The sequence below is a fragment of the Acanthochromis polyacanthus genome, chromosome 16, assembly GCF_021347895.1.
Source record: "Acanthochromis polyacanthus isolate Apoly-LR-REF ecotype Palm Island chromosome 16, KAUST_Apoly_ChrSc, whole genome shotgun sequence".
In the NCBI taxonomy this organism is placed as follows: domain Eukaryota; kingdom Metazoa; phylum Chordata; class Actinopteri; family Pomacentridae; genus Acanthochromis; species Acanthochromis polyacanthus.
The window spans coordinates 15,603,037-15,630,717 of NC_067128.1; the positions used below are offsets into that span (position 1 = coordinate 15,603,037).

Consider the following 27,681-nt stretch of genomic DNA (forward strand, 5'->3'; position numbering starts at 1 on the left):
ATTTCATCCAGCTGCTGTCTAACTGGTTTAAACAATACATTTGAAGGTGCATAAGTCATCCAACATCTGCCTTATACAGAGTCCACACTGTAACCCATGACAACAGAGTGGATTTAAATGTTGTTCATTCTCACAAGGCTTTCAATATGCAGAAATGCTTCCAATAAAACTGTTCAACAATGTGTTTGATCAAAGCTAAGTAAGATGAGCAGAATCATTTTTTAATCAGCTACAAAATAGACCACATTTCCTTCATTCCTTCAGCACATTAAGGATTGAAATCACACAAAATCCACTTGAATTTTCAGACCAAAGCAAGATTTAGATTTAACTCATTCAGCTGGGTTTTTTGTTGTTGTTTTTTTTAAAAACTTATTTCTATTTAACTAGATTTGACCACATTTCTCCACTACGACTGTGGAATACTGTATATCCTGGCACTTGTTTATTGTCAGTTTAGATCTGCTTTAAATTTCACAGTGAGCGCTGCACTGATCCTGATGCAGGACTATTAAGTCTTCCTGAGTTGAATCTCAGTGAACTCATTCATTTGGGGTTTCATAAAGGCTGCATAAACAACACTGAAAGTCAAACTTTCTTGTGACTCACAAAGCAAAAGAAACCCTCTCAAGTGGGTGTTCAGTTTTTTTTTTTTTTTTAATAAAATGTAATATATTAAGCTAGTTTTATTTTTAAAAATTAACCCTCGTGTTGTCCTGCGGGTCAAAATTGACCCGTTTTAGTTTGAAAATGTGGAAAAAAAAAACAACATTTTCACAGTAAAAATTCTGATGTCCACATTTTCAACATTTTCTGGTGGAAAAAAAGAGAAATATTAAAAATGTTTAAGAACATTCACACAAAAAATCATCCAAAATCCAGCGAATTTCGCTAGATATTTTTATGTTCTTAAAGAAAATAGAAGTTTTACTGATATACACTATATTACCAAAAGTATTTGCTCACCTGCCTTGACTCGCATATGAATGTAAGTGACATCCCATTCCTAATCCATAGGGTTCAATATGACGTCGGTCCACCCTTTGCAGCTAGAACAGCTTCAACTCTTCTGGGAAGGCTGTCCACAAGGTTTAGGAGTGTGTTTATGGGAATCTTTGACCGTTCTTCCAGAAGCTCATTTGTGAGCTCACACACTGATGTGGGACCAGAAGGCCTGGCTCTCAGTCTCCGCTCTAATTCATCCCAAAGGCGTTCCATTGGGTTGAGGTTAGGACTCTGTGCAGGCCAGTCATGTTCATCCACACCAGACTCTGTCATCCATGTCTTTATGGACCTTGCTTTGTGCACTGGTGCAGTCATGTTGGAAGAGGAAGGGGCCAGCTCCAAACTGCTCCCTCAAAGTTGGGAGCATGGAATTGTCCAAAATGTCTTGGTATGCTGAAGCATTCAGAGTTCCTTTCACTGGAACTAAGGGGCCAAGGCCAGGTCCTGAAAAACAAGCCCACACCATAATCCCCCCCACCACCAAACTTTACACTTGGCACAATGCAGTCCGACAAGTATGGTTCTCCTGACAACTGCCAAACCCAGACTAGTCCATCAGATTGCCAGATGGAGAAGGCATGCTTTACACCACTGCATCCCACGCTTTGCATTGCACTTGGTGATGCATGGCTTGGATGCAGCTGCTCGGCCATGGAAACCCATTCCATGAAGCTCTCTGCTGAAGCACTGTTCTTGAGCTAATCTGAAGGCCACATGAAGTTTGAAGGTCTGTAGCAATTGACTCTGCAGAAAGTTGGCCACCTCTTGGCACTATGGGCCTCAGTATCCGCTGACCCCGCTCCGTCAGTTTACGTGGCCGACCACTTGGTGGCTGAGTTGCTGTCGTTCCCACACACTTCCACTTTCTGTTAATACAGCTGACAGTTGACTGTGGAATATTTAGGAGCGAGTAAATGTCACGACTGGATTTGTTGCACAGGTGGCATCCTATCACAGTCCCACGCTGGAATTCATTGAGCTCTGAGAGTGACCCACTCTTTCATAAATGTTTGTAAAAGCAGTCTGCATGATTAGGTGCTTGATTTTATGCACCTTTGGCCATGGAAGTGATTGGAACACCTGATTCTGATTATTTGGATGGGCGAGCGAAGACATTTGGCAATATAGTGTATATGTAATCACTTTAGATATTTTTAGGATTTGTTTGGAAGATTTTTACTCATTTTTTAAAAATATTTACAAGAATTTTCTTGGGGGAATTAAAAAAAAACTTTTAAAGATTTACTTGAATTTTCTTCCTGCAGGTTTTGCAAATTTTCAGAAATTTGGGGGATTTTTTTGCTGAATTTTTTGGATTTTTTTCAGACAAGGAAACAATATTTTTTGGTGCCTGTATATGAGGACAACAGGAGGGTTCAAACAAATTGTGATGGAGTCAAAGTCGCCCCAGTTGATACCATGCAATAAAGCTTCTACACTGTGTAATTTTGTTCCTCTTTCAGAAACTCATATCTGAGATCTATCATATTTTCCAGTAGAGGATTTCTCTTTGCTTCAATTCCAGCCTTTGTGTGCGTCACATTTCCACAGGCTATATCTGGTGCAACACTGACACACAGAGGTCACAGGTCAGACGCTTGCAGCCCGACAAACTGGCAGGAAATTCAGCGTTTTGCTCAAAGGGCACCTCAGAAGAGTTGGACGGCAAACACTGACATCGGCACAACTTCTTCTACAAGCTCTGCCTCTTCAGGAATTCTAATCTTACAGTTGCAAAATAAATAATTTTAATAAATTTTAATAAATAATATTTTTTGCAGTTTCATATGAGTAACTTTTTTATTGATTATAGCATCTTGAAGGTGTGTTTATGAAACTGTTCAAACCACGATGAAAACATTAATATTCAGAAGACAAAGAAGAGTCTTACACAGACAAAATACAAATAGAAGTAAAATATTATACAGCAAAACTTAGTCAGGAAGTCAGACCATAATATATAATACAAGGTCTCTAAAAACTCTCTGCAGTACAGAGGCACAGCAGTTTACTGCCCCTGGTCGTCTCTCATACAAAAATAAAGCTGCAAGTATCCAGAACAAACTGACGTCACCCACGCCTTTGTTTGTTTCCTCAAAGCAAAAAAAAAATGGTGCAAATGAAAAATCTATAAACACTGCTGCCTTGTCACGGTTTTGGTGTGTTTTAGCTTCTGAAACGGACATCAGCTGAGTCTACCTTCATGTGACAGCCAGTACATCTCTGCAATCTTCCCGTTTTTGCTGTGTTTCCTCAGAAATTTTGTGCAACATCCGGCGATCTCCGTAGGCTTTGTGTGTTTGGTTTTTCTGTCTGTAAAACTCTGAAGACAGCTGGTGTCTCCTGGTGGTCAGCTGGCAGTTATGAGTTCTGCATGGCACTCTGTGGACTTGAGGACTCTGAAACAACAGCAGCATGAATTTTAGTCCGTGGCGAACTCAAGACTTCTTAAGGAAAAAAAGTGGATACAAGCTTTGGTCTGACTGGTCCCCAGTCTACGTCAGGGGGAGGAGGTGGGAAAAGTCTTTGAAACAAAGCTGCCACTTCTTTGACACACGTGTGTGCAATATTAGTGCCAGTCCGGAAAGAAACCACAGTACACACATGCAGAAAGATGTTTGAGGAAACACTGTCTCTCTTACATAATGTACAGAACAGACAGAACTGACATGTACATTTTTGTCAGCTGTGCTGGCAAGATGAGTGCTCTACATTTTGAAATATCTCAACATCAAGAAAATGGAAGATCATGTCCCCACTCTGGATGAATCCAAACAACTTCAACGGGCGAGCTTCATGCCGTCAAAACGTTTAGCCTCGTCACATCAGACCAATTAATTTACCGAACAGGTCACAGTGGACCAATGAAACTGTTCGAATTAAATCAAACGCACTCGCACTAAATTATTCAAATCAGTCATTTTGCGCTTCATGCACACATTCTCATCATGGAAAACACACGAAGAAATGCATATGATGCAGCTTTTGAGTTAAAGGCAATCAATCTGCCTGCCGGAGAAGGAAGTGGAGCTGCTGCTTGTAAACTGACTCAATGCCGTGTTACAGGCACTGGAAAAAAGCATTTATTTAATTAAAACTTTCTGTGTAAATATCTCATGTTATAACATGGACATCTGCGGCTTATAGACAGGTGCTGCCTATATATGCACAAATTTTTTTCTTTTTAAATTTAGTGGGTGTAGCTTTTATAAATTACAGTACTGTTGTTCTCATACTATCGCCAGGCCAATACTTTCATTCATGTCCAAATCACCTGCTTTAGTGACCATCAACCTTTGCTGTGCTTTGTGATTAAGGTTAACTAGCTAATGTTAGCATGCTAACACGTGCCACTTTGAATTTGAATGTAACATACCTGCCAAACATCAGCATGTGCAGCACTGTGAGCACGTTAGTCCTGTTCAGGTGACTAACTACAGCCTCATGGAGCTGCTAGCATGAATCAGTTAAGAAAGAGACGTAGCTGAGCTTAAAGAGTAGAAGCAAGGAGAATTAGTTAGCCTAGTCCACCTAGCAGCACCTCTATAGCTCTGTAGTCAACACAACTGTAACACCAAACTGAGACAATATTAAGATTAATGTCTCTGGAGATTAGGTTTAGGGGTGAGGGTGTTTTTTAATAGATGACTGCGTGTTGACAACATCAGATAAGAAAACAGTGCAATTACAATCTTCTACAGAGAGTGTTGATGTATGACAACTGAAAAGTAGTTCATAGCATCTTCTGACTGCAGACATAACACAGGGAGAAAATCTGTCAAACAGCCAAGAATTAAAGCTGCCACAGACGAGCTCAAAGAGGCAGTATGAAAGAGTCTGACAGTATCAAAAGTGTATCAGTGAAGACTGAAAGACTCTGACTGAGAGACAAGACACTTCAATGAAGATGACTGCTCTCTTTGGATTAGGGATATCTCAGGGACACTTTCTCAGCAGGACAAGTACAGGAGTGTTTCTAATCTAAACATCTGTCTACATCGGAAAAGGGGTCTACTCTTATTTTTTGTAAATGGGGCAACACATCATTCCTTCCCTCCTGTTTTGTCATCAACATGAGATTGGGAGTTATCTAAACTCTAGGGTGCTCCTGTGTTTTGGGAAACAATGAACACAACCTTTTGTTTGTGCTGAAGACAAGACCACTTGTCATCTTATTGGGCTGATTTTTATACAGAGCAGCTCAACACTCAGGACAAATAAAGCTGAATATCATAATTTAGGAGGATGAATTTAAATGGGTTTTATTTGGCTGCTAATTATTGTGTTGTGTCGTTACCTGTGTGTAGCGTGGACGTCCTTATCCGGCTTTCCTTTAGTGTCACGAAGCAGCCGCTCTTCTCTCTGGCCGCAGCCTCTTCTGTCTCGATATCACATGTCAGCACCATGATGGGACCCTTCCCCCCCTTCAGATGGACCTGGATGCTGTCCTGCATCAACACACACACACACACACACACAACCCGAGTCATCTTGATGAAAACTTTTCCTTTAAGCCCCTGAATGTGTCACCTACAGGAGCAAAGTGATAATCAAAAAAGATCTATCATATCACCACTGTCTATATTCTAACATCATTTAAATTTAAGTTTGCAAACCTGACTGCCTGACATCAAAACATGTTCTAATAAAAGACCATTTTATAATTAATAATATCAATAAACCTTGCATCTAAGGTCATTAAGTTTTGAAAAACTAAGTTCAGGTCTCACTGACTTGAGTAAATCTGTCTGAAAACTGACCAAGAGTTGTATCTGAGGGAATTATAGCACTAAAGAACCACCCATAACCCTCATCCTGTCCTTGGTCGCTCACCTCTTTAGGAGCAGGAACCTCTAGTTTGGTTTCCTCTGGAGCTTTGACGACGATCACGGTCTGATCCTGGAAGGCTTTGAGACGCCTGATGTCGTCGTGAGTCACGTAGGCTGACGTGCAGGAAAGGTTAAAGAAATGTTCTGGCCACTTGGAGGCAGCGCAAGCCCAACATGGTCACTATTATCTGTACAGTGGAAACTCCTTAGCAGACCGTTGCTTGTCTACGCATTAAGCAGGTATGGTGCCACATTACAATCTAATAATAATTAACCAGAAGAATTAATTCTGCCAATTCCTTAGAGAAATATCTGTCTCTTTAGCTGCTAATCATCCCACTGCGTTCACCAGCTGATTAGTCTGCAGTTTTGTGCTGAGGCAGATGGCAAGAATGCAACGGATAGAAACTGATGTTTAACCCTCATGTTGTCCTGCGGGTCAAAATTGACCCGTTTTAAAGTTGAAAAAAATGTGAGAAAAACAATATTTTCACAGTGAAACGTCTGATGTCCACATTTTCAACATTTTTGGGAAATCTTTGAACATTTTTAGTGGAAAAAAAATGTTAAAAATGTTTCTTTAAGAACATTTAAATAAAAATCAACCAAAATCCAGCGAATTCGCTGGATTTTGGTTGATTTTTATTTAAATGTTCTTAAAGAAAATATTAGAAGTTTACTGATATATATATATGTAATCACTTTAGATATTTTTAGGAATTTTTTGGAAGATTTTTACTCATTTTTTGAAAAATATTTACAAGAATTTTCCTGCTTGAATGATTAATAGATTTATGGAAATTTATTCTAAAAGACAGGATGGCCAACAGTTAGCAGTACTACTCCTGTCAGGGTCTTCGAAGCTTCATTTGACGTGAAAGGATATGCAGAGTTTTGCAGGTCGTCGGTCATGTCAAAGAGCTGCTGGGCACAGCTTTTGATGAGGGTGTCCAATGTGTCCTCCACCAGCTTCAGGTTCTCCATCTCTCTCTTAAAATTCTGTTGGTTTCTCCACAAAAAGCTGGAGATCGGCGTGCTTCCTCTGGACAGACAGCAGTCAGAAAGCTGGGTTACACTACAGGCAACTTTATTTACTTGAGCATTTCAAGTTCATACACTCTTTTATATCACCTCATGAAAACTGAGAAGTATTGATCAGATGATGGAAGACCACAGGATGTCATTGAACGTCCCAGATAGCGCTTGTGTATCCACATTGCTTAGTCAAAAAAGCTTTTATCTTCAACAGCGCAGATATGTTTTTATACATTTTCCCATTTACTACAGCTTCATCACAAATGTGGTTTACAAGGACTGCAACAATGACTATTTCCATTATTGCTTCATCATTTGATTATTCTCACACTAAATTCTTCATTCGCAGAAAATAACAATGGCAGTCACATTTCCCAAATCCTCACTTTTAAAAAATGAGGAAGCATGTCTGTATTTGATTAATAACTAGCTTGTTTTAATGTTGTACTCATGATTGACTAAATGATTTATCTACTAATCTTTCAATTTATTGTTTTATATGTATGTCAGCAGATAATTAGCATGAAATAATCCAAATGCCAAAAGATATTTATTTTAAAAAGAATAATGCCAATAATATTTAACTAGATTGAGCTTTTTTGTCTTAAATCTTTATCCCTCTGTAACAGTGAGAATGTAAAGGAAAACAGGTAGAGGTAATCAATTTCAAAACTAAAACATTGCTCTTTGAATGACTCACATCCACTTGATCTTGTTGGCCGACTGCTTCTCAATGAGTTTGATGCCATCGAGGACGTTGGTGATGTCGTAGACTCTCCGTCTGCGGGTCTGTAGGCTGCTGGTCACCTGCCGCAGGTCCAGAGAGCCGTCCGGAGCCATCAGCAGCAGATCCAGGAAACGCTCCGTCAACATTCCCAGGGACACATCTGAGAACAACACAACACAGTTCGAGGTTGAAGACCAGGAATAAAACAAAATTTCAACTATGACTTTAAAAAAAAGATCTTACTATTACCTTTAGTGGTCTACAAAGTTAGAATCAGGGCTGAGCTAAAGATTATTGTCAGAATTTTTGTCACATAACTGATTGTTTGGCCTGTTTAACATCAGAACATGTCAAGATGTTAATTAGAATTTCTAAGAATGTATGGTGGCATCAATCAAATGCCTTGTTTACCAGCAATTGCCAATGTCTGCCCATACAGATCCTGCTAATGCTAACATAAAAGCACAGAAATGCAAAGATATATCCAGAATATTATTGGCATCAGACACGCAACATTACCTTTAGTGCTTTTTTAAAATAAAGTTGTTGCAGAAATAAAGTTGTAATTAACTACAGATAAAGGAGCACACACCCTGTCTGGTCAATGTCCTGTTCTGAATCTCTGTCCTCTGATGCAGGTCATCACTGGAAAGAAAGAACACAGAAAACATCCCAGTGAGGTTTAAGTTACATCTGTGATTCCTGTCAGTCTCATGTAAAACACACAGCATGTCAACATCTGCAAGTATCCTGCTCCCAAACAGGAAATATACTAGTGTTACAGATTTACATGACCTGATTTTTGTTTTAACTCATAAAACATATTTGACGCTAAAGATCACAAGTAGTAGAGAGGTTTTCTGTACCTGCTTGTCTTAGCTCCTGAAGTCTTGTGAACACCTGGATCCTGGAGTTCAGTGAATGAAAACAGAGCAGGTTAAAGCTACTGCAGTTACACCTAAAGGTCAGAGTACACAAGCTAAAACTAAATAAAACAACCTAATTTCTACAGGCAGGCCGTCAAGCACTTTGTTTAACTTTAGATTTTGTTTTGTGTTTTCATGCTCTCATTACAGATTGTATTACAGAAAGGCTTTTTTAAACCACCGTTAAGACGTAACACAACTATTTCTGTAACCTAAAGCATGTGTGAAATAAACCTCTACTAAGGTGTTAGTGAAGTTCAACTGACTGTGTAATGCAATTCACATCATACAAAAAGTAATGGCAGCATTTTTCTAACCGGCTTTGGTGGCGCCGATGTAAGAGGTCCTGGTGCAGAAGACTTTGTATCAAAATCGTGTTCTCCTTCATCCTCAACAGCTTCGTCCTCATCTTCACCAGCAGCAGCCCACTGATCCTCTTCATCGGACAGCTCGGCTCCCCAGGGGCTGATCATGCCCATGGGTCCACCTAGGCAGTGCGGCATGATGGGAATGGCATCGTTTTTGATCCCACTGCTGGAGATGTCCTCTGGCAGGAAGTGGTCTTCACAGATCAAATGCTGCTCCCCAGAGTCCTGCTTATCTTGCTCCCTCAGCGCTGCCAGCCATACCTGAACACGGTCAGTCATTAGTGCTACTCATGCTCTTAAGTGGTTTGATAACTTTTCTTGCTTCAGTAAAACGCAAACACAGAAATAAATGAGCCAAACTCAGGCGTCAAATTGCACTCTGACTGATAATCTGTGATCGAGCAAAGTGACACCACAGAACTCTGGCTTGGATACTGTAAATTGAGGGTAAATTTGAGTTGGTTGTATATTCATGTATGTTCAAAGGTTTGGGGTCACATAGAAATGTCCTTATTTTTTAAATAAAACTAGTCTTTTTTGAATGAAGATAACATTAATCAGAAATACAGTCTAGCCATTGTTAATGTGGTAAATGACTATTCTAGCTGGAAACGGCTGATTTTTAATGAAATATCTCCATAGGGGTACAGAGGAACATTTCCAGTAGCCACCACTCCTGTGTTCTAATGCTACATTGTGTTAGCTAATGGTGTTGAAAGGCTAAGAAGAATGATTAGAAAACCCTTGTTCAATTACGTTAGTACATGAATAAAAGTGCGAGTTTTCATGGAAAACATGAAATTGTCTGGGTGACCCCAAACTTTTGAACAGTAGTGTATGTATCAGAATTTTCATTTTAACCAATGAAATTGTACTTGTTTGGACCTTGACATTTATGTGACATTAGCAGTTACTAGTTTCACAAAAACACTGTGTATAAAAAAGTATATAATCAACATTTAAATTTCATACATTGCTAGATTAAACTACCAAAAATTAAGGAAGTTAACACTGTCTCCATCTCATCAAGCTATACCACTCAAATGCTGTTTACACCTCAATGTATCAATCTAATAACATAATGCAGGCAGGCCAATTTTATATATACAGCCCTATAGCACAAACAACAGGTCTGCCATACTGTTTCCAAGAGTGCACTAGATGGGACAAGTACAGCATAGACGTCCTACAAGCAGAATTATGCAGGTCTGTGTCTATAGGGTTGGCAAGAAAACCAACCATTGCATGTAAGGCAGACTTAGACCATTAAAAAGGAAAAGAAAATGCGATTACAGGGGGATCAAAAACAGTACCCTTGCCTTGCATCTTCCATGCCTAAGTTGTATTTTGCTGCTGCAACGTGTACATTTCCCCAGTGAGGGACCAATAAAGTTCATCTTACCTTATTTAAATTTGTAATGCCAATCTCATTTTCTGATGGAAGGGACCTGTTGCTTTTAAAGTGCTGTGTAAATAGTGTTGACTTTTACCTTTACACACCATCCATGATGTTTTGAAATATCGTTATCCTGACGTTCTTGCTTCTATAGTACACTGACTTGACATTTCAGATGACAGTTATAAAAAGTGAAAGTTTAAAGACTCTGCAACATAATGCTCCAAAGTGCACAGTTTTATCTTCTTTTAACTCTTCTGTGGTCATATTTTATTAGCATTTCATAGCAGGGCTTTGACCTTTCATATATTATATCATTTTTTAAGTGTACTATCGTTATTATAACTAAAGTATATGACTTCAATGCTTCTACTACCCGTGCAGAAACAGCTGCCAGGAGTGTGTGTGGAGGATAGTATAGGGCTCGAAAGGTCACGTGAGATCTCGCAATGCATTGTGGGCTTTGCGGGCCAGAGTTTTTGTTTACACCGTTTGTCCACGTACCGTGCCGCGAGAGACACAGACTTAAACAGGTGGAAAAATGGACCGAAGCAAAGAGAAAGGCGACAGACCGTACCGAGACAAGCTGGACCCTGTTCCAAAGTGTCGAAACCTCGAAAAAAATAAGTTAAATCGGTGAAACTGATCCATATGAGCACACTGACTGGACATCCGATCTGAATGACTTGCCACCATTGTCTGAGGCTGAGGTTGTCTTCTATCTCGTCAGTGGAGTAAGTTACTATACTGGCAAAGAATTTAGGAAAGCCAAGTCACTCAGGGTTCACGGAAAAACCAACTTTGGGTGGGTGCAAGACATCTGAATAGTCCGGATCAAAGAGAACACCGTCGTCATTGCAGAGGTATGGAAACAACACGCCTTGACCCACTATGTCCCACATGGTGGTGCTGCTTGTTTGCTTGCTTTTGGCTAACTTTTGTTGGTTTCTCCTGGACAAATTTGTTTCAAACAAAATCTATTTTAAGCCTGGTTCATCACAGCACACATGGACTTCCTTTCACCATCCATACGTTTACGACTGACACACTGCTCATTCTCCACAATGCAGTTCTGTTGAGGGGCTTGATCCACATCTGGCACCTGTGTAGGGTCTTCATGTGAAGTAGCCTCATGTCTTGCTCCATGGTGCTCTGACCCCTGAGGGAGTACTGCTGTTGCAGCATCTTCATCCACATCTGGTGTGCGAGGTGCAGCAGTTGCACTAACTGCCATAACACTCTCCCATCTCCTTTTTATCCGTTGAAATCTGTCGTTATCCGCAGTTTTCACCTCTGTGTGTCCGAGATGTAATGAGGGTGTCCAGTCTGGATGGGTTTCATTCATTCCATAAGCAGGTCTCCCTGAAAAACACACAAGCCCATTATTACTTTCAAAATGAAGTCAGTTATAATGTACTTTCAAAGTCAATCTCCTATGAGTGAGGACAATTACGATATAAACTCAAAAGTAATCAATAAATAAGTGGAGAAAAGAGAGAGAGTGTGTTTGCTTTGCTTTTACTGCCCTGAGCTAGCTTGGCTAACGCTAGCAGCCAACGAAATGCTACGTGTAAAACAGCATAACACTATTAAGAGAGCAACACAATACTAATATAACAGAACTTACCAGTCTGAAAATGGCGTGAACACACCAACATGTGTCCGGTGATGGCGTTGAAAGTGATGTTTTTTCGTCTCACGGCTGCTATCCAGGCACTTTTCGACGTCTCTTTGTTAGCTCACACATCCGAGGTCCCTGCCTTTGCTTCCACGTTGGAAATGAGAAAAATCTCAACCCATCGTTTTTCTTTTTTTTACTGGAGCGATCGTGGGAACGACTGTGGCAGTTACGGAAGAGTATTAGGGCCACCCGTGAGAAAAAAAATGAGAGGGGGTAGATTTTTTTTTCAGCATGAATTTTGAGAAAAAAGTCGAAATGTCGAGAATAAAGTCAAAATATAATGTCGAGAATAAAGTTGAAATATAATGTCGAGAATAAAGTTGAAATGTCGAGAATAAAGTTGAAATATGATGTCGAGAATAAAGCTGAAATAGGATGTTGAGAATAAAGTGGAAATATAATGTCGAGAATAAAGTTGAAATAGGATGTCGAGAATAAAGTCGAAATGTCGAGAATAAAGTCGAAATATAATGTCGAGAATAAAGTTGAAATATAATGTCGAGAATAAAGTTGAAATGTCGAGAATAAAGTTGAAATATGATGTCGAGAATAAAGTTGAAACAGGATGTTGAGAATAAAGTGGAAATATAATGTCGAGAATAAAGTTGAAATAGGATGTCGAGAATAAAGTCGAAATGTCGAGAATAAAGTCGAAATATAATGTCGAGAATAAAGTTGAATTAGGATGTCGAGAATAAAGTCAACCCTTTGGAGGTCTGCAGCCAGCTGCTCTCGCCTTTTGAGACTAACAACCAGCGCGCTGCTTCTACAAAATGCCGTTCAGTCAGTTAGATGAACTAGTGAAATTATACTTCAGACTCGGCTTTAGTAATCAAGAAATACTTTCTCTTTTAGCCCACAGACATACTGTAGTGATAAGTGTTAGAACTTTGAAGAAATTGATGGGATGAAGTAATTGGCTATCACTTTGGGGTCATTGTTTGTTCTGTATGCCTCCATCCATACGACATAGCGACTAAAACCGTCAATACAGCCATTAATGGCAATTCCATATGGCTTCAATTTATCATACGAGTCCATGTTCCACAGTACGTTGGGGCCTTTGTTGCTGTAATGCCTGTGTCTCTCAGAGCTCAGTGCATTGAGCTGTTGCTTTTGGTGCGGGTGGCGCGGGTTCGAAACCCAGTTGTAACATTTTGTGAATTTCTCTTTGGAGATTAATAAAGTATCTATCTATCTATCTATCAAACGGCGCGCCCGCCTGAGCTCCACACCTTCAGGATCAAAGAACTTGATTAGCTGTCTTATTGTATCTTGTGATACAACATATCCCCTCTGAACTGCGCGCAGATGCAGCCATCGGTAGCCTTGCATTTGTCCATTACCCGCTATTTCAGCTTGCACGAATGAGGCCACCTCTTCCAACCGTGTGTGGTTTATCCTTCGGAACAGTCGCAGTTTTCGGAAAAGTCTCTTCAAAGTTCTAACACTTCTATCACTACAGTATGTCTGTGGGCTAAAAGAGAAAGTATTTCTTTATTACTAAAGCCAAGTCTGAAGTATAATTTCACTAGTTCATCTAACTGACTGAACGGCATTTTGTAGAAGCAGCGCGCTGGTTGTTAGTTTCAAAAGGCGAGAGCAGCTGGCTGCAGACCTCCAAAAGGTAGACTTTATTCTCGACATCCTAATTCAACTTTATTCTCGACGTTATATTTTGACTTTATTCTCGACATTTCGACTTTATTCTCGACATCCTATTTCAACTTTATTCTCGACATTATATTTCCACTTTATTCTCAACATCCTATTTCAACTTTATTCTCGACATTATATTTCCACTTTATTCTCGACATTTCAACTTTATTCTCGACATCCTATTTCAACTTTATTCTCGACATTATATTTCAACTTTATTCTCAACATTTCAACTTTATTCTCGACATTTCAACTTTATTCTCGACATTATATTTCAACTTTATTCTCGACATTATATTTTGACTTTATTCTCGACATTTCGACTTTTTTCTCAAAATTCATGCTGAAAAAAAAATTCTACCCCCTCTCATTTTTTTTCTCACGGGTGGCCCTAATACTCTTCCGTAGGCAGTTAATGACACAGCACGTTCGCACCATGTTTCTAATTTGTAAAAACTTGCCAAACAAAAACCAAAAGAACAAAACGAGGGCAGCGTCTTGCATGCAGCTGGCGTGAACAAACTTTTCAGTGGCCCCCAAAGCCCACAATGCATTGCGGTTTTTCCACTTCATACATCACTCTTTCGAGCCATATGTTCTGGTAAATGACTGAAATGTGTAGTTAGCTTCTGGGCTAACACTAGCAACTTTAAACAGGCAGCGGGTACACTGAGGCTAATGCTAGCATCGAGTTAGCCGGTAAGAAGTAATGTAAGGTAACCTAGGAATTACTTGTTATTGGAGTATCTCTCTTTTTTTGCTGTGTCTTCTCTGCAGACAGACTCATGTGTTCGTACCTTGACCCTGGTCGGGTCTTTGGGGAAGTTGAAGAACCTCTTCTGCGGTCGGTTGAAGATGCCCCGGTTGACGCCCGGCACGCGGTTCGGACACCCGGACACCACACACTTCACCATGCTAACCGTGTATTCTTAGCCCAACCGGAGATAACCACACATCCGAGCCCCGTTTGTTATCGTTAGCATTCAGAAACAGCCACCACGGTGAAAGTGTTTGTTTATGTCGGGGTTCATCCCGGAAATGGAAATGTCCTCACCCGGAACTACAAATATGGAGGGAGACGCAGCACGTTGGCGCCAACTTCACGTAGGATGACGCATGTGCAGGTTACAGCTAGCTTAGCTTACAGCTACAGTAAAGGCAGAGAGTAGAAGACTTGCAGGTTGCCTTTTGTTCCAACTGTAGACTGAAACAGTCTTGCATGTTGTTCCACAGCTTCCCCGCCAATTACAACTTTATAAGAAGCTTAAACCTATCCTCCCTTACAAATGAAATCATTTTATTAATGTTTCAGCAGAGCAGCATAAACATAAGGCTCATTGGTGCTGAGATTTCGATACACAAGGGTCTCCTCTCTGGGAGACCGTAGGGGCCAAACTGATCCTGTCACCTCTCCAGCATCAAGGCCAATTCAACCAAAAAAAAGGAAACTGAGACAATCCATGCCATAGAAAGACTTTGTACAGTTGCTGAATAAGCACTTTGGTGAATAAAAGACTAACACATCTGGGATATTCCTCTCACCTTGGCAGTCACTGAACCACCATTCTGCTGCTGCATGTTGGCAACATACCAGGATCCTCTGGACGTTGAAGGTGAGGTCAAACACCAGGTGGAGTGATTGTTACCACACTTGATCATGTGCAGGCAAAACAAGCTGCCTTGTGTCCAACCAACAACATCCATACATATCATTAATCTTAAAAATCCCAACGATCATTTGCAGGAAACTGCCTTATTTATATTTCTTCTCTTAAAGGAGAAAGTATCTTATATGTTATTTTTATTTAATTCTTATGTTTAAACTGTATATTTGAATGTGTTTTATCTGTGTTTCCTCTGTACGGTGGCCTTGAGTGTTCTGAAAGGCGCCTATAAATAAAATGTATTATTATTATTACATCTGAGCACTGTGTGCTACTGTTTTTTTTTTTTTTTTAGTTTTATCTGTCCTTACTGCTGTAACACTGCCAATTTCCAAGCTGCGGGATCAATAATGGTTCTATCTATCTATCTATCTATCTATCTATCTATCTATCTATCTATCTATCTATCTTCTGTTTTCTGTGTCAGACAGTTTGGCATAAATTTGTGCATAAAAACACTGAAATATCACGGGTAGTAAAACTAGATCTTGACAAATAATAATACAAACCCTTACAGTCACGTCAGTTATTAATTGTGCTTTTGATGTTTGTATTCTCAAAAAAAAGGTCAGTAATGAAATTACAACAAAGTCATTGCCACAAACAGCCTAAGACTTTGAGGACCCCTGGGCCTTCTGTAGGAGCCTGCAACAGTTTACCACTTTGCATCACCACACAAGCAATTCAAAGTTGGCCTAGTAGCAACTTTGAATTCAACGTGCCCAGTGTCGTGACTTGTTAATCTCAAACATCTTCAGATCCTTTGGCCTTCTGGTAAAGCTTTCTGACACGAAGAGAAGTCACATTTCTGAGCGTAAATGTAAATGAGTGATCACTGTGAAACAGGCTATTGGTATCTTTAGCTGTGTCTATTACCAAAGATGGACAATAACATAAGTTACCCTGAGGATAATTTTGAGGGGCATTTGTGTAGGCTTGCTGTCAAAGTAAATCTTTAGAATTAGTATTCTTCCATAAACAACGAACACCAAATATTAGATTAAAAAAAATCCTCCCAAAAATGATAAAGATTAAAGTTATTATTTATGCTTGTATTATTATGTGTTTTTCAAACTGAGAAAGAGTTTAATGAGGAAATGTAAAAAGATTAAACCACCACTATAATAGCTGGGGTACAACTGCTGATACTGGTATCAGTTATTAGTAATCAAGGAGACCAATACCAGATATTCACTACTGATACACAGTTGTCGTAAACATTTAAATTTTCGCATCAATTGAGAATAACAGTTGAGGATAAGATTTAAATGCCTTTCTTTATTTAGGTTTGCTATTGGTTTTATTAAAAGAAAACTTTTCAGCATTTCTCCTTCGGTGTTTTTTTGACAGTTTCGTTTTATTGGGAATTAGTTAAATAAAGATGTAATTAGGAAAATGTTTAATATCACATCCTATAGTCAGCCTAGTAAACATTAGCTTCACCGCAACCAGTTACAACACTGAAATGCTGCTTATACGGTAATAACGATCACGATAAAAGGGGGCATTCTGAATAACTTTGTTTGGTACATTACATTTTATTAATACTTATCAACTCTATGATGAATGCAGTGAGTCATAACGCAGTATTCTACTCTATAACATAGGTGAGGGATAAAAGTGCTTCTTCTGCCACAAATTCCTATTACTTTTTGTTTATGAAAATGTTCCCTATTTTTAAATATGCTCAGAGCACTAAAACATCATTTAGCCAAATTGCTCATTGGTTCAAAATAAGGTGATCGTCTGTTTTCTGTCAGCATCAACCTCCTCTTCTGTGTAGCTGATTATGTATTTGCACCAGCCTTGAGTTGTTTCATCGTTATAACTGAATCCAATGAATGAAAGGCTGCCTAGAAAGAAAAAAATAACATAATACGAAGCATATTTGTTTAAAGCAAAATATGTTCCTGCCCTACTGTACATTCTTAACATGACTAACCATCAGTTTTCAAAACAAGAAGAGGTCGTAATCAGTGTTGCAACACAAGATTTATTCAGAGCAAGAGATGCCAACACCAGCATGATAAAAATTGTACAAACTTCACAAGTCAAATTAAAATATCACGTAGCAACTCGTGACCTTAAACATACAGCAAAAATATCAACGAAAACCCATGCCATGTGGTAAGAAAACTGTTGTCGAAAGTTTGCGAGTAACAGAGAAAAAGGGGTAAAAGGAGAGAAAACGAATGTTGTATAAAAACCCCTTATCAGTGCACTGCTGAAAAAAAAACAGTTTCATAAACTGATGATTTCACAAATATTCATATGGATTTCTTTTGCATTCTAGCATGTCACATGTTAGTGTTGAGATTCTCTATGTAAATAGTTACAGTTTAGCTTTTACATCTGATATTACAATATCTAGTCTATTGACTGTCTTTAAGTGGCAGAATTGTGCTTTAATTCCCATTTCCTTTGTTATCAGTAAGAATAACTGTCTAAATAAAAATACAAGCTGTCAGTCTATCTAATGCAGTAGTTTACTGGCAGGAAGCTGCAGACGCAAAGCTCTGGATAGATGTAAAGTCAGGGAATGACACTTTGCAGTACATGTCCAAAGAAGAAACATCTCTAAAGGAAAACTCCCCCTGCTTGCAGTTTGGTTTGTTCTCCCTACTGTGGCATTTTATAATCTTAGCAAAGATTCATCGTGTCATGCATTTACAATTATTAAAAATCTGACTGACATATTTCATATATGTGGAAGTTTGAGACTGCTACTTTATTTTAAGGGTCGGTTCACCGATAATTACAAAAAAGGACTAGATAAAAATATTTTTACCTCATCTATAGTGATGATGTATATCTTAGTCTTTTTTTGTCTGCACCTGAATGCAGTTGAGAGGTATCCAGTTTGTGTTATGCTTAAAAATATGTTCTAAGAAAAGAGTGATGCGCAATGTCAGATCAGTATTTAAGCCAATGCTGGTTTTATTAAGCAGATCTGGTATCTGATCGACCGTAATGAGTCATTAAATGAATTTCATTTTAAAAAAGAGTGAGGTTAAATCAGGAAGGACAGGCCATATCCAGTTTTTAGCACCATAGCAATCCGACCCCATGTTGCCTCACCTAAAAATGTTCCCAGTAAGTTCCACGAAAAGTGGGAATTAGTTTTTAAATTTGAGAAGAGTAGATCACTGATACAATCAGATCATCTTCATCAGGATAGCGTGAGTTTAGACGTCAGAATTATTTCCATTCACCGTTTTTTACAACAGTCGGATAAAACTAACAGAAATGTAATTTTTCAATCACTTCCATGGAGTCCGTTAACTTGGAGGATTTGTCAATTTGGAGCAAAAAGATGGTGTTCAAAGATGCCAACACCACTAATCTAAAACTAATAGAGGCAAAACATGATCAGAAAAAGACGCATTGTTAATGACAGTTATTTATAGGGCAATTGTCATTTAAAACTGGATGATTGTGTAGAAACCCATTCAAATTTAGTTTGTTCTTAGTTTACCTGCTTTTTGCTCTCTAGTTCTTAATTTACATAGTTTTTTCCTTTTTATATCTTATTTTGCACATTACATTTCTAAATTTATACGATTTCTTTTATCTCAGAACCTTCTAAGTGTTTAATGTCTACTGTTGCACGAAGAGAGAGTCATTAATTTCGATTCCTGGCATGTCATGTACATATTGAAGAATTGACAATGAAGCTGACTTTCACTTATTGCTCAACTTTCTACTCACTGACCTTTGCATCACTTCAACTGCTATTGTTAAGCAACAAAGATGGAGAAGTTGCTAATTCTAGATGTTTTCCCCAACTAGACATTCCCATTTCAAAAATTTATTTTAATAATATCGTCAATGTTCCTCAATTTAGAATCACATGAAGTTCTTGGATGATGCAATACTATGAAAGTTTGAATTATTTCCTTTTTCAAATCATGCTTTTTTCCATTAATTTGGCACAACGGAGGGCTAGTTCTAACTTCTCTTGTTAGGGGTCGCACAGCACCTATTTATTCATCACAACCACAGTAGCATTGTCTGCACAGAAAATCAAATGGGACTCCTATATAATCTCTCCTCCTGTTTTTAATCACCATATTAAAATGCGGTGTAGAATTTGCATCCACTTCTGACCTAGATGATTAGAAGTTTACTGTAGATTCTTTTTTGTATCGCATTCATGTTTTTAAACACTGCTACATACTGAAAAGGAGACCTTGAAGGGTGATGTTACAGACAGAAGTCAGTGTGGTTCAGTATTTAAGGTCTTTAAAAAGATAACACAACTGTGGCGTAGGGAAGATCGACAGTGTAAGGAGATCAGAGGGGGAGTTTTCCTTCAAATCACACATCAGCTCAGTAAAATTTGCTCCAGGTTGATGTCAAACAGCCAGCACAAAGTCTTGTCGAAGTCACAGTTTCCACAAACTCGCTGTACAGTTTTTGCTTCATTTACCACGTGATAATACTTTAACATACTCCAATAAAGTGCATGCATGATCGACGGTGTTCAGAAAACATACTCCATCAGTACTGTGATTTCAGACCGAATGTCATCATAAGGCCCATTTAGAGCAAATACTCAGTCGGTAAATTCAGTGCACAGACATCGCGTTACGACTGCTGGCTCCAGTTTTCATTCACCTTTTCAATAACAAAGATAATTCTTTTTTTAAAAAAGCGGTGCTTGGTCATCATGTCGTCTGGCATCATGTCCCACTGTGGCTCAGACAATAAGATGCATGATTGGAAAGACGTTTTCTACAGAACGAGTGCAATATACAATGACGAATGGGGACGTTTGACCCTGTAAGTCCAGCGGAGCCGTCAGCCTTTAGAAAGGAAAGTCGTATCTACAGATCCTTTTGCCTGCTAAGTGCCTCTTAATCGACAATAAAAACATCAAAACATGGAAACAAAGGTGTCCCTGTGCAAAGTCGAACATGACAGAACCAAAGTCCTTTCACCCGTGTCAGATTCCTAAAACATGATTGTAGTAAAAGGTTTATACAAAACGCAATACATTTATAGTTAGTAAAAAGATCTATCAGCACTTTGCTAGTTTTATTCATAAGAAATTGCATATACCCAAACATTTTCTCATATAGATTGCATCCCATATCTAAAGAAAGGATTTAATATTATCATACCAATATTGCTGACACGCTGTCCTATTAGCTACTTGATGATTTAAAATAAATTCACACGAGCAGATTGTCTCCTACATTTTCTATAGCCATTGTTCTTCGCACTTCGTTCTTTGCACGAACAAAGAAAAAGCAGAACAGGACAGTTTGAAATGAAACAACTCCGAAGGGGATGATGGGATTTGCACCAGAAAGTTTCCGTGTCATGATGTTTGAAATCCTCTTGTTGCTTACAGCATTGGTTCTTCTCATTATATTTAGCTAAAGGTTTACAGTAACATTAGTGTCCACTTTGAGACAAAACAAAAAAAAAAGTCAGTGAACAACTTCCGGCTTTACAGCTCGTGAGAAAAGCCTTTCAGAAATGATTGCTCTTCCTGTTCCACTCGCCGCTTTGCTCCCTGTTAAACCCGTGACGCCCAGTTTTTTGATGTATGTAAATTGCGTTAAAATAAGAAATGATTCAAGCTTACAATAAATAAATACATACATATACACTAGAATGTGCATACATTAGCAGCTATAAACAGTACATCACATTATATTAGGTCATATGAAAATGTACAAAACGTGAATGTTTGTTAAAACGTTTTTCAAAGCAAGGCAACAACAATCAACATAATAAAAAAGAGACCCATGGAGTTGAGAGCATAACCGCAGAAGAAATAAAAGAACTATGGTAGATTACAGCAGCAAAAAACAACCCATCCTCTCTTTTTCACCCTTTTTTTTCCTTTGTTGTTTTTGCTTTGCATTTGCTATTTCGGCCTCAGACAGGGCTACACCTGGATGCCCTGAACGGCCTGTTTGATGTTCTCCAGCAGCGCCTTGTTCTCCGGGCTCTGGTACTGGTCCTGGTGGGTGTACATGTCTGTCAACGTACTCACATAAGTGTCAAAGTTCTGTTCATTCATTGGTTCCTGTGAGGGGAAAGAAACCCATGAAGAGACAAACAATCAGGCCAATTAGAGGTGGCGCACATGTTTGTACAGGCAGGCGGTGTATTTTCTGTAAAACACTGTGGGAAAGGTTTGGACGACAGGCGGGCAGCAGGGGAGGAAGGGGACACCGTCGGGGAAGCATGGCTCACAATTTCACTGAGATACTCCCTTAATACTAAAATTTAAAGATACGATATCAACCTGTGGGCTACGAAATGCAAGTCCAAACCATGCAAAAATCAGGAGAGGGATGGTTAGCTGATGGGCAGATGGAAGGTTAATGTTTAGCAAATGGAGACAAAATCAAGATGTTAAAAACTAATGGGAAGTTAATGGGCAGATGGAAGAGACACAACTGGAAATTCACCTTAACCGACTGGGAGTTTCAGTTGTTCAGTTACTTGTCAGAGTTGGAGCAGCTTTGATTTCAGAAAAAGCTTTATTGGTTGGGCTAAACTTCAGGTAGCGAAGCATATGAGCCATGCTTTTTAAACAGATTTAAACATGGCAAGTTCTGTCTGAAACGTTGTGATGGTCGAGACATAGTTTTTGGTGTACATCAAGGCTTGATTGTGGACCCCTTTGTGTTTTCTCAGCCAAGTTTTCCAGGAAATTATACCCAAATTAGATTATTGTGTTCTACAAATATGCTGACTGTCAGTTAACTTACAGTGCAAATATAATAAATACTGTTGTCTGTTTGTTGTGAAGTGGTCACTGACCTGCAACGTTTGCACTTTATTAATTGACCAACAGTAAGAATTTTATAAATGTTCTCAATACTGGATATAATTGTGCAGATTCATCCAGCGTCAACCCATCGGGCTGGCCGAAGCGTTGGCTTTTCTTTTCCTGCATAAACTATTGCAAAAAAGTCTTTTTTCTTAAACCAGATAGTCTTAATCCTCTACGTGAGGGGCTCTGGCCCTTGCACATATCAAGGCAGAAAAACTGTAATCTTGAAAATCTGTGTTGAGCATACAGTAGTTCAGTTAGTCTTTGCTGCTTAAGTTTGCCAATTAGCTAACCAAACTGCACAGCAGTCATTGCATCATCCGAACTGAATTAACTCAACCAATCACATTTTTTTCTGATACCAAATAACATTCAGGTTACTTAATGCTAACTGCGAAACAAATTCCTCTTCTTTTTTCCATTATTATATGAATTTAATTAGCACCAAAAAGCCAAAGATCCTAGTCTCAAATTAAATTATTTTCAGCTGTTGAATGTGTTCTTTAATTAATCATCCTATTGTTACACTCAGGGGTGGGTGATGGGGCCAAAGACCATAACAAATCTTTTAAAGAGTAATACATAAATACATTACTTTGAATTTTTTAGTTTTTACTTATGCAGCTTGAAAGGAAGTTGAGGTCAAATCGCAGGGTCCACCACACTAAGGCACCCCTGGAGGACCACACAGTGGCAGCTCAGTGGCAAAGGGGCTTGAAATTCCAACCTTCTGATCAGTAACCTTGAATCTAAAACACTGAGGCACCACTTCAAGGGTAGAATCGTAATCCATAATCTGAGTCATAATTCTCTGACAGATTTAGTTAAATTCATGTGATTAGTTGTGCATCTGGTTGTCTGGACTCAAAGCCTGCCACTACAACTCAACGATACAGGCCCAACTCACAAATCTCTGCATCCTGTTTTTGCTCAGATTTTTTTTCATTCATTCTGGAAGTTCTAAATAAGAGGTGGTGATTCATTTCTTCACTGCTTTGACACTTGTTTTGAAAGTTCAGACACTGCTCATCCCGTCTCATGTTTCCCTACCTGCAGGCTGGCCAAGTCACTGTTGTGGCGTCTTTGATGTGACTCAGCTGCCTCTTCACTGAGTCTCTCATCACATGGACAGACTCCAACTCCATTGACATGAACTGCAGCTGGCAACAGTAGTTGGCTATCTCATCATTGTCTTTATGGTGTCCTTGTTCTGCTCTACGACCAATTCTCCACCAGCTACAGGTTTTGGTTAGAGTGGCCTTCCAGCTCGCAGCTGATTTCCTGAAGAGCAGAACAAAGACTACCATCCCTAGAACAGGCCAAGACATTGAAGATGGAGTCTGTCTGTGGGACAAGAGACTCACTGGAGAGGTAGCAGAATGATACCAAGAACTGCCACAACGAACACTTGGCCAACCTGCTGTCAGCAAAATGAGATGGGACCAGTATACGGACAGGACAGCTTGATGCTAGCTGGTTAGCAGCAACTGAACTTTTAAAATCAAACACTTACATACACACGTGGACAAAATTGTTGGTACCCCTCAGTTAAAGAAGGAAAAACCCACAATTCTCACTGAAATCACTTGAAACTCACAAAAGTAACAATAAATAAAAATTTATTGAAAATTAAATAATCAAAAACAGCCATTACTTTTGAATTGTTGATTAACATAATTATTTAAAAAAACAAACTAATGAAATAGGGCTGGACAAAAATGATGGTACCCATAACTTAATATTTTGTTGCACAACCTTTTGAGGCAATCACTGCAATTAAACGATTTCTGTATTTGTCAATGAGCGTTCTGCAGCTGTCAACAGGTATTTTGGCCCACTCCTCATGAGCAAACAGCTCCAGTTGTCTCAGGTTTGATGGGTGTCTTCTCCAAATGGCATGTTTCAGCTCCTTCCACATATGTTCAATGGGATTCAGATCTGGGCTCATAGAAGGCCACTTTAGAATAGTCCAACGCTTTTCTCTCAGCCATTCTTGGGTGTTTTTGGCTGTGTGTTTTGGATCGTTGTCCTGTTGGAAGACCCATGACCTGCGACTGAGACCAAGCTTTCTGACACTAGGCAGCACATTTCTCTCCAGAATGCCTTGATAGTCTTCAGATTTCATCGTACCTTGCACACTTTCAAGACACCCTGTGCCAGATGCAGCAAAGCAGCCCCAAAACATTACTGAGCCTCCTCCATGTTTCACCGTAGGGACAGTGTTCTTTTCTTCGTATGCTTGGTTTTTGAGTCTATGAACATAGAGTTGATGTGCCTTACCAAAAAGCTCCAGTTTGGTCTCATCTGTCCAAAGGACATTCTCCCAGAAGCTTTGTGGCTTGTCAACATGCATTTTTGCAAATTCCAGTCTGGCTTTTTTATGAGTTTTTTTCAGCAGTGGTGTCCTCCTTGGTCGTCTCCCATGAAGTCCACTTTGGCTCAAACAACGACGAATGGTGCGATCTGACACTGATGTACCTTGGCCTTGGAGTTCACCTTTAATTTCTTTGGAGGTTGCTCTGGGCTCTTTGGATACAATTCCAACGATCCGTCTCTTCAATTTGTCATCAATTTTCCTCTTGCGGCCACGTCCAGGGAGGTTGGCTACTGTCCCGTGGGTCTTGAACTTCTGAATAATATGAGCCACTGTTGTCACAGGAACTTCAAGCTGTTTAGAGATGGTCTTATAGCCTTTACCTTTAAGATGTTTGTCTATAATTTTTTTTCGTATGTCCTGGGACAATTCTCTCCTTCGCTTTCTGTTGTCCATGTTCAGTGTGGTACACACCTTTTCACCAAACAGCAGGGTGACTACTTGTCTCCCTTTAAATAGGCAGACTGACTGATTATGAGTTTGGAAACACCTGTGATGTCAATTAAATGACACACCTGAGTTAATCATGTCACTCTGGTCAAATAGTTTTCAATCTTTTATAGAGGTACCATCATTTTTGTCCAGGCCTGTTTCATTAGTTTGTTTTTTTAAAATAATTATGTTAATCAACAATTCAAAAGTAATGGCTGTTTTTGATTATTTAATTTTCAATAAATTTTTATTTATTGTTACTTTTGTGAGTTTCAAGTGATTTCAGTGAGAATTGTGGGTTTTTCCTTCTTTAACTGAGGGGTACCAACAATTTTGTCCACGTGTGTATTACAGCCTTGATGATGTAATCTGTATGATTCCTCTGATAATCAGATCATATGCTAAATAAAAATCATGGACAATTGTCACATCACCCACCCCTCATTTCAGTGCCGCAAGTTAATTCCTGACTTTCTAAAATAGGACTAAACTCTGTTTAGAGCTTTAATGCTTTAATATCCTTTTTGTCATTGTGGGGTAAAGCGCTAAAAGGCAGCAGATGGTAATAGTCGAGAACCATCCACCGGTTGATTACTGGTAATGTCATTATTAACATGCCTGAGTTGTATTCTGCAGTATAAATGGATAGCTGTGATGTGCGGACGCCACAGTGAGCTAAAGGAGTTATAGGAGGGGGGATGACAGTGCAGAAGAGAAGGATAATTGGATAAAGGATACCGTAAATGGATCTCTTACTCTGGGAGGCATCTGTAAACAGCAGTTATGCTTTACTGGAGCCTCTTTCTGTGGCAGCGGTCTCTACAGGAGAGGGTGTACAGAGAAGTCTATTAGCCCGCTAGACACACAGCGGCCATCACAAGGCGTCATAGGCTACACGAGGGAAAAAAACAATGTCCGCCTGGACAAGGCACTTCCCCTCCAGCTCTGTTCACACGGCAGCTGAAAGTTTACATTTTTACTAAGGTCTGATTAGAGCAAACAGTGGAAAACAAGAAATGCAAAAGGAAATTGCATATTATGACTGAGCAGATGTCATGCCTTTAATTCAGCTCAAACTAGAAATAAACTGCAGTGAAGCATAATAGGATATGACATCATTTGGGATTTGTTACTCAGAATTCTGAGCTGCCATACGGAAATCTCATAAGCAGATCCATATAGATTATGCTTTACAGTAGTACAGTTTGACAAAGAAACAGAATATAACCAAATATGTGTATTTGTTAATGAAGTCTTGCAATGTGGACAGAGCTTTATGTTCATGTCATTCTGAGAAGACCTAATTCCTTGTTAAGACAGACATTTGTCTTGATATAAAGCGGTCCGATTCATTAAAGGAAAAAGGAAAGAATGCTGAGAGTCCAGTTATCAAGCACCTTGGGGTTATACTGTTCTAAGAGAGATTATCCAATTAGCCCCAGTCTTCTTCCAACACTGAGACAACATGACGTCAAAACAGCCACGAGCACTTCACTCAGACTAAACCAAAAGAAAAAAAAAACAACGGGGCTTTTTCTTTATGTGAAAATCTGTGAGGCGTTGTAAAGCACAGAAGAAGCACAGCATGAGCTGCTGGGGAAAAAAGAAGGTGGCGAACAGAAAGAAGCAGATGAAGAAAAAACCTGAGTGTTGCTACAGAAAGACGTTTACACTCCCTGTGCTAAAATCATGAGCAGATGTTCGCTGGCCTCAGGTGAGTTCAAATCTTTACTGTCCCACAAAAACATTTTAGCACATTAATACATACAAACATCCAATAGAAGCTTCAGATAATTTGAGAAATAAGATTTTGCCAAATAAAGTGCCAAATAAAGATAAATTTTATGTTATGTCAAGCTTTTGATTCAGGTAAAGGTTTTAATCTTGGCTTCTTTGGACTATGAACTCCTGTTGCTTTCTTTAAGACTAATAAAAAAATAATAAAATAGTGATAAAGTGGATACAAATTAGAGATACATTTTTAGCCCTTAAGAAAGTTGCAATTTTGACATTAGAGGAATGAAAAACATTTAAGAAGTCTCTTCCTTATTTGCAGAAAATTGGCTCAATTGCCACAACATTTCTAGCAAAATCGTCAGATTGGGAGAATGTATGCCAGTTTCAGATTTCTCTGCAACTGTTCTCAATATGTAATCTAAATAAAACAAAATAAATACAAAAAAACAGCGATACCAGGTGTAATCATTTATGTTGAGCCGCTATCTACTAAAATAACGTTGTTCTCAGAAACCACAATGTGTTGGTTCTAAAAAATATACATATTTTTAGAATTGTTTCTATCTTTAAAGTAGTCATATTGACAATAAACATTTATTTGCACCTGATAATCGAAATATAAAAGATCATTTGAAATTATCGTGAAGCTCATGATGAGTCCACAGATACAATATATGTATGGCTTTTTGATCTTGTACTGTTCTTGAAGTGATAGTTGTATCTGAAGCACAAGACTGTAAAAATATTCATCTACAAATGAATTGCGTTGGATTGATTTGTAAAGCTGAGTCTTTTCTTACCATGTGAGGCAGCTGGATGTTAGCTAAGCTGTTGATGAGCGACTGGCTGAGGTTGGCCAGCTCATGCAGCAGAGAGTCGTTCTGCTGTTCGATCACTTTGTTTTCCTCCTCAATGGACTTCAGGTTGGTCTCCATGGTGGTTATCTACCAGACAAGAAAAGCAAATATCGGGGGATATTTTACGGTCTTTATCAAATACAAACAGTGAAGTACGAAGTAAGGATGAAATATAATAAATCCACATTAAAGACG

The 27,681-nt window shown here is 39.0% G+C and overlaps 2 protein-coding genes across 7 annotated transcripts in view; both read right to left on the reverse strand.

Annotated features, from left to right (window-relative positions):
* Window positions 1–2,786: 2,786 nt before the first annotated feature.
* e2f6 (E2F transcription factor 6) lies at window positions 2,787–14,686 on the reverse strand. Of its 2 annotated transcripts, XM_051960647.1 has the most exons (10): window positions 11,914–12,088; window positions 10,864–11,648; window positions 8,840–9,151; window positions 8,463–8,503; window positions 8,189–8,241; window positions 7,570–7,756; window positions 6,721–6,876; window positions 5,839–5,953; window positions 5,303–5,453; window positions 2,787–3,404 (listed from the first exon to the last, which is right to left on the reverse strand). In XM_051960647.1, exons 3-10 carry the CDS (start codon window positions 9,023–9,025, stop codon window positions 3,367–3,369), a joined length of 927 nt encoding a protein of 308 aa, XP_051816607.1. In that variant the 5' UTR covers window positions 9,026–9,151; window positions 10,864–11,648; window positions 11,914–12,088; the 3' UTR covers window positions 2,787–3,366. The 2 variants fall into 2 exon arrangements, with proteins under 2 accessions (XP_051816607.1, XP_022051985.1); XM_022196293.2 differs by lacking the exons at window positions 10,864–11,648; window positions 11,914–12,088 and adding an exon at window positions 14,424–14,686.
* Window positions 14,687–17,263: 2,577 nt separating this feature from the next.
* Window positions 17,264–27,681, reverse strand: part of myt1la (myelin transcription factor 1-like, a) — a 93,282-nt gene continuing 82,864 nt past the window's right edge. For 2 of the 5 annotated variants that reach the window (XM_022196338.2, XM_022196321.2), the window contains exons 23-25: window positions 27,430–27,573; window positions 25,649–25,711; window positions 17,264–21,330 (exon numbers count right to left, since the gene is read on the reverse strand). In XM_022196338.2, coding sequence (XP_022052030.2) covers window positions 21,190–21,330; window positions 25,649–25,711; window positions 27,430–27,573 — 348 coding nt within the window. In that variant the 3' untranslated portion in view covers window positions 17,264–21,189. Of the gene's footprint in view, window positions 21,331–25,630; window positions 25,712–27,429; window positions 27,574–27,681 lie in introns of all 5 variants that reach the window. The other 3 variants (XM_022196329.2, XM_022196305.2, XM_022196346.2) reach the window with 2 other exon arrangements.

Coding starts and splice junctions, on each gene's coding strand:
- e2f6 (XM_022196293.2), bottom strand. CDS start 14,540: ATGGTGAAGTGTGTGGTGTCCGGGTGTCCGAACCGCGTGCCGGGCGTC. Junction 9,152..14,423: donor AAGACCCGACCAGGGTCAAG/GTACGAACACAT, acceptor GACCGTGTTCAG/GTATGGCTGGCAGCGCTGAG. Junction 5,954..6,720: donor GACGACCTGCAAAACTCTGC/ATATCCTTTCAC, acceptor CCTTTCCTGCAC/GTCAGCCTACGTGACTCACG.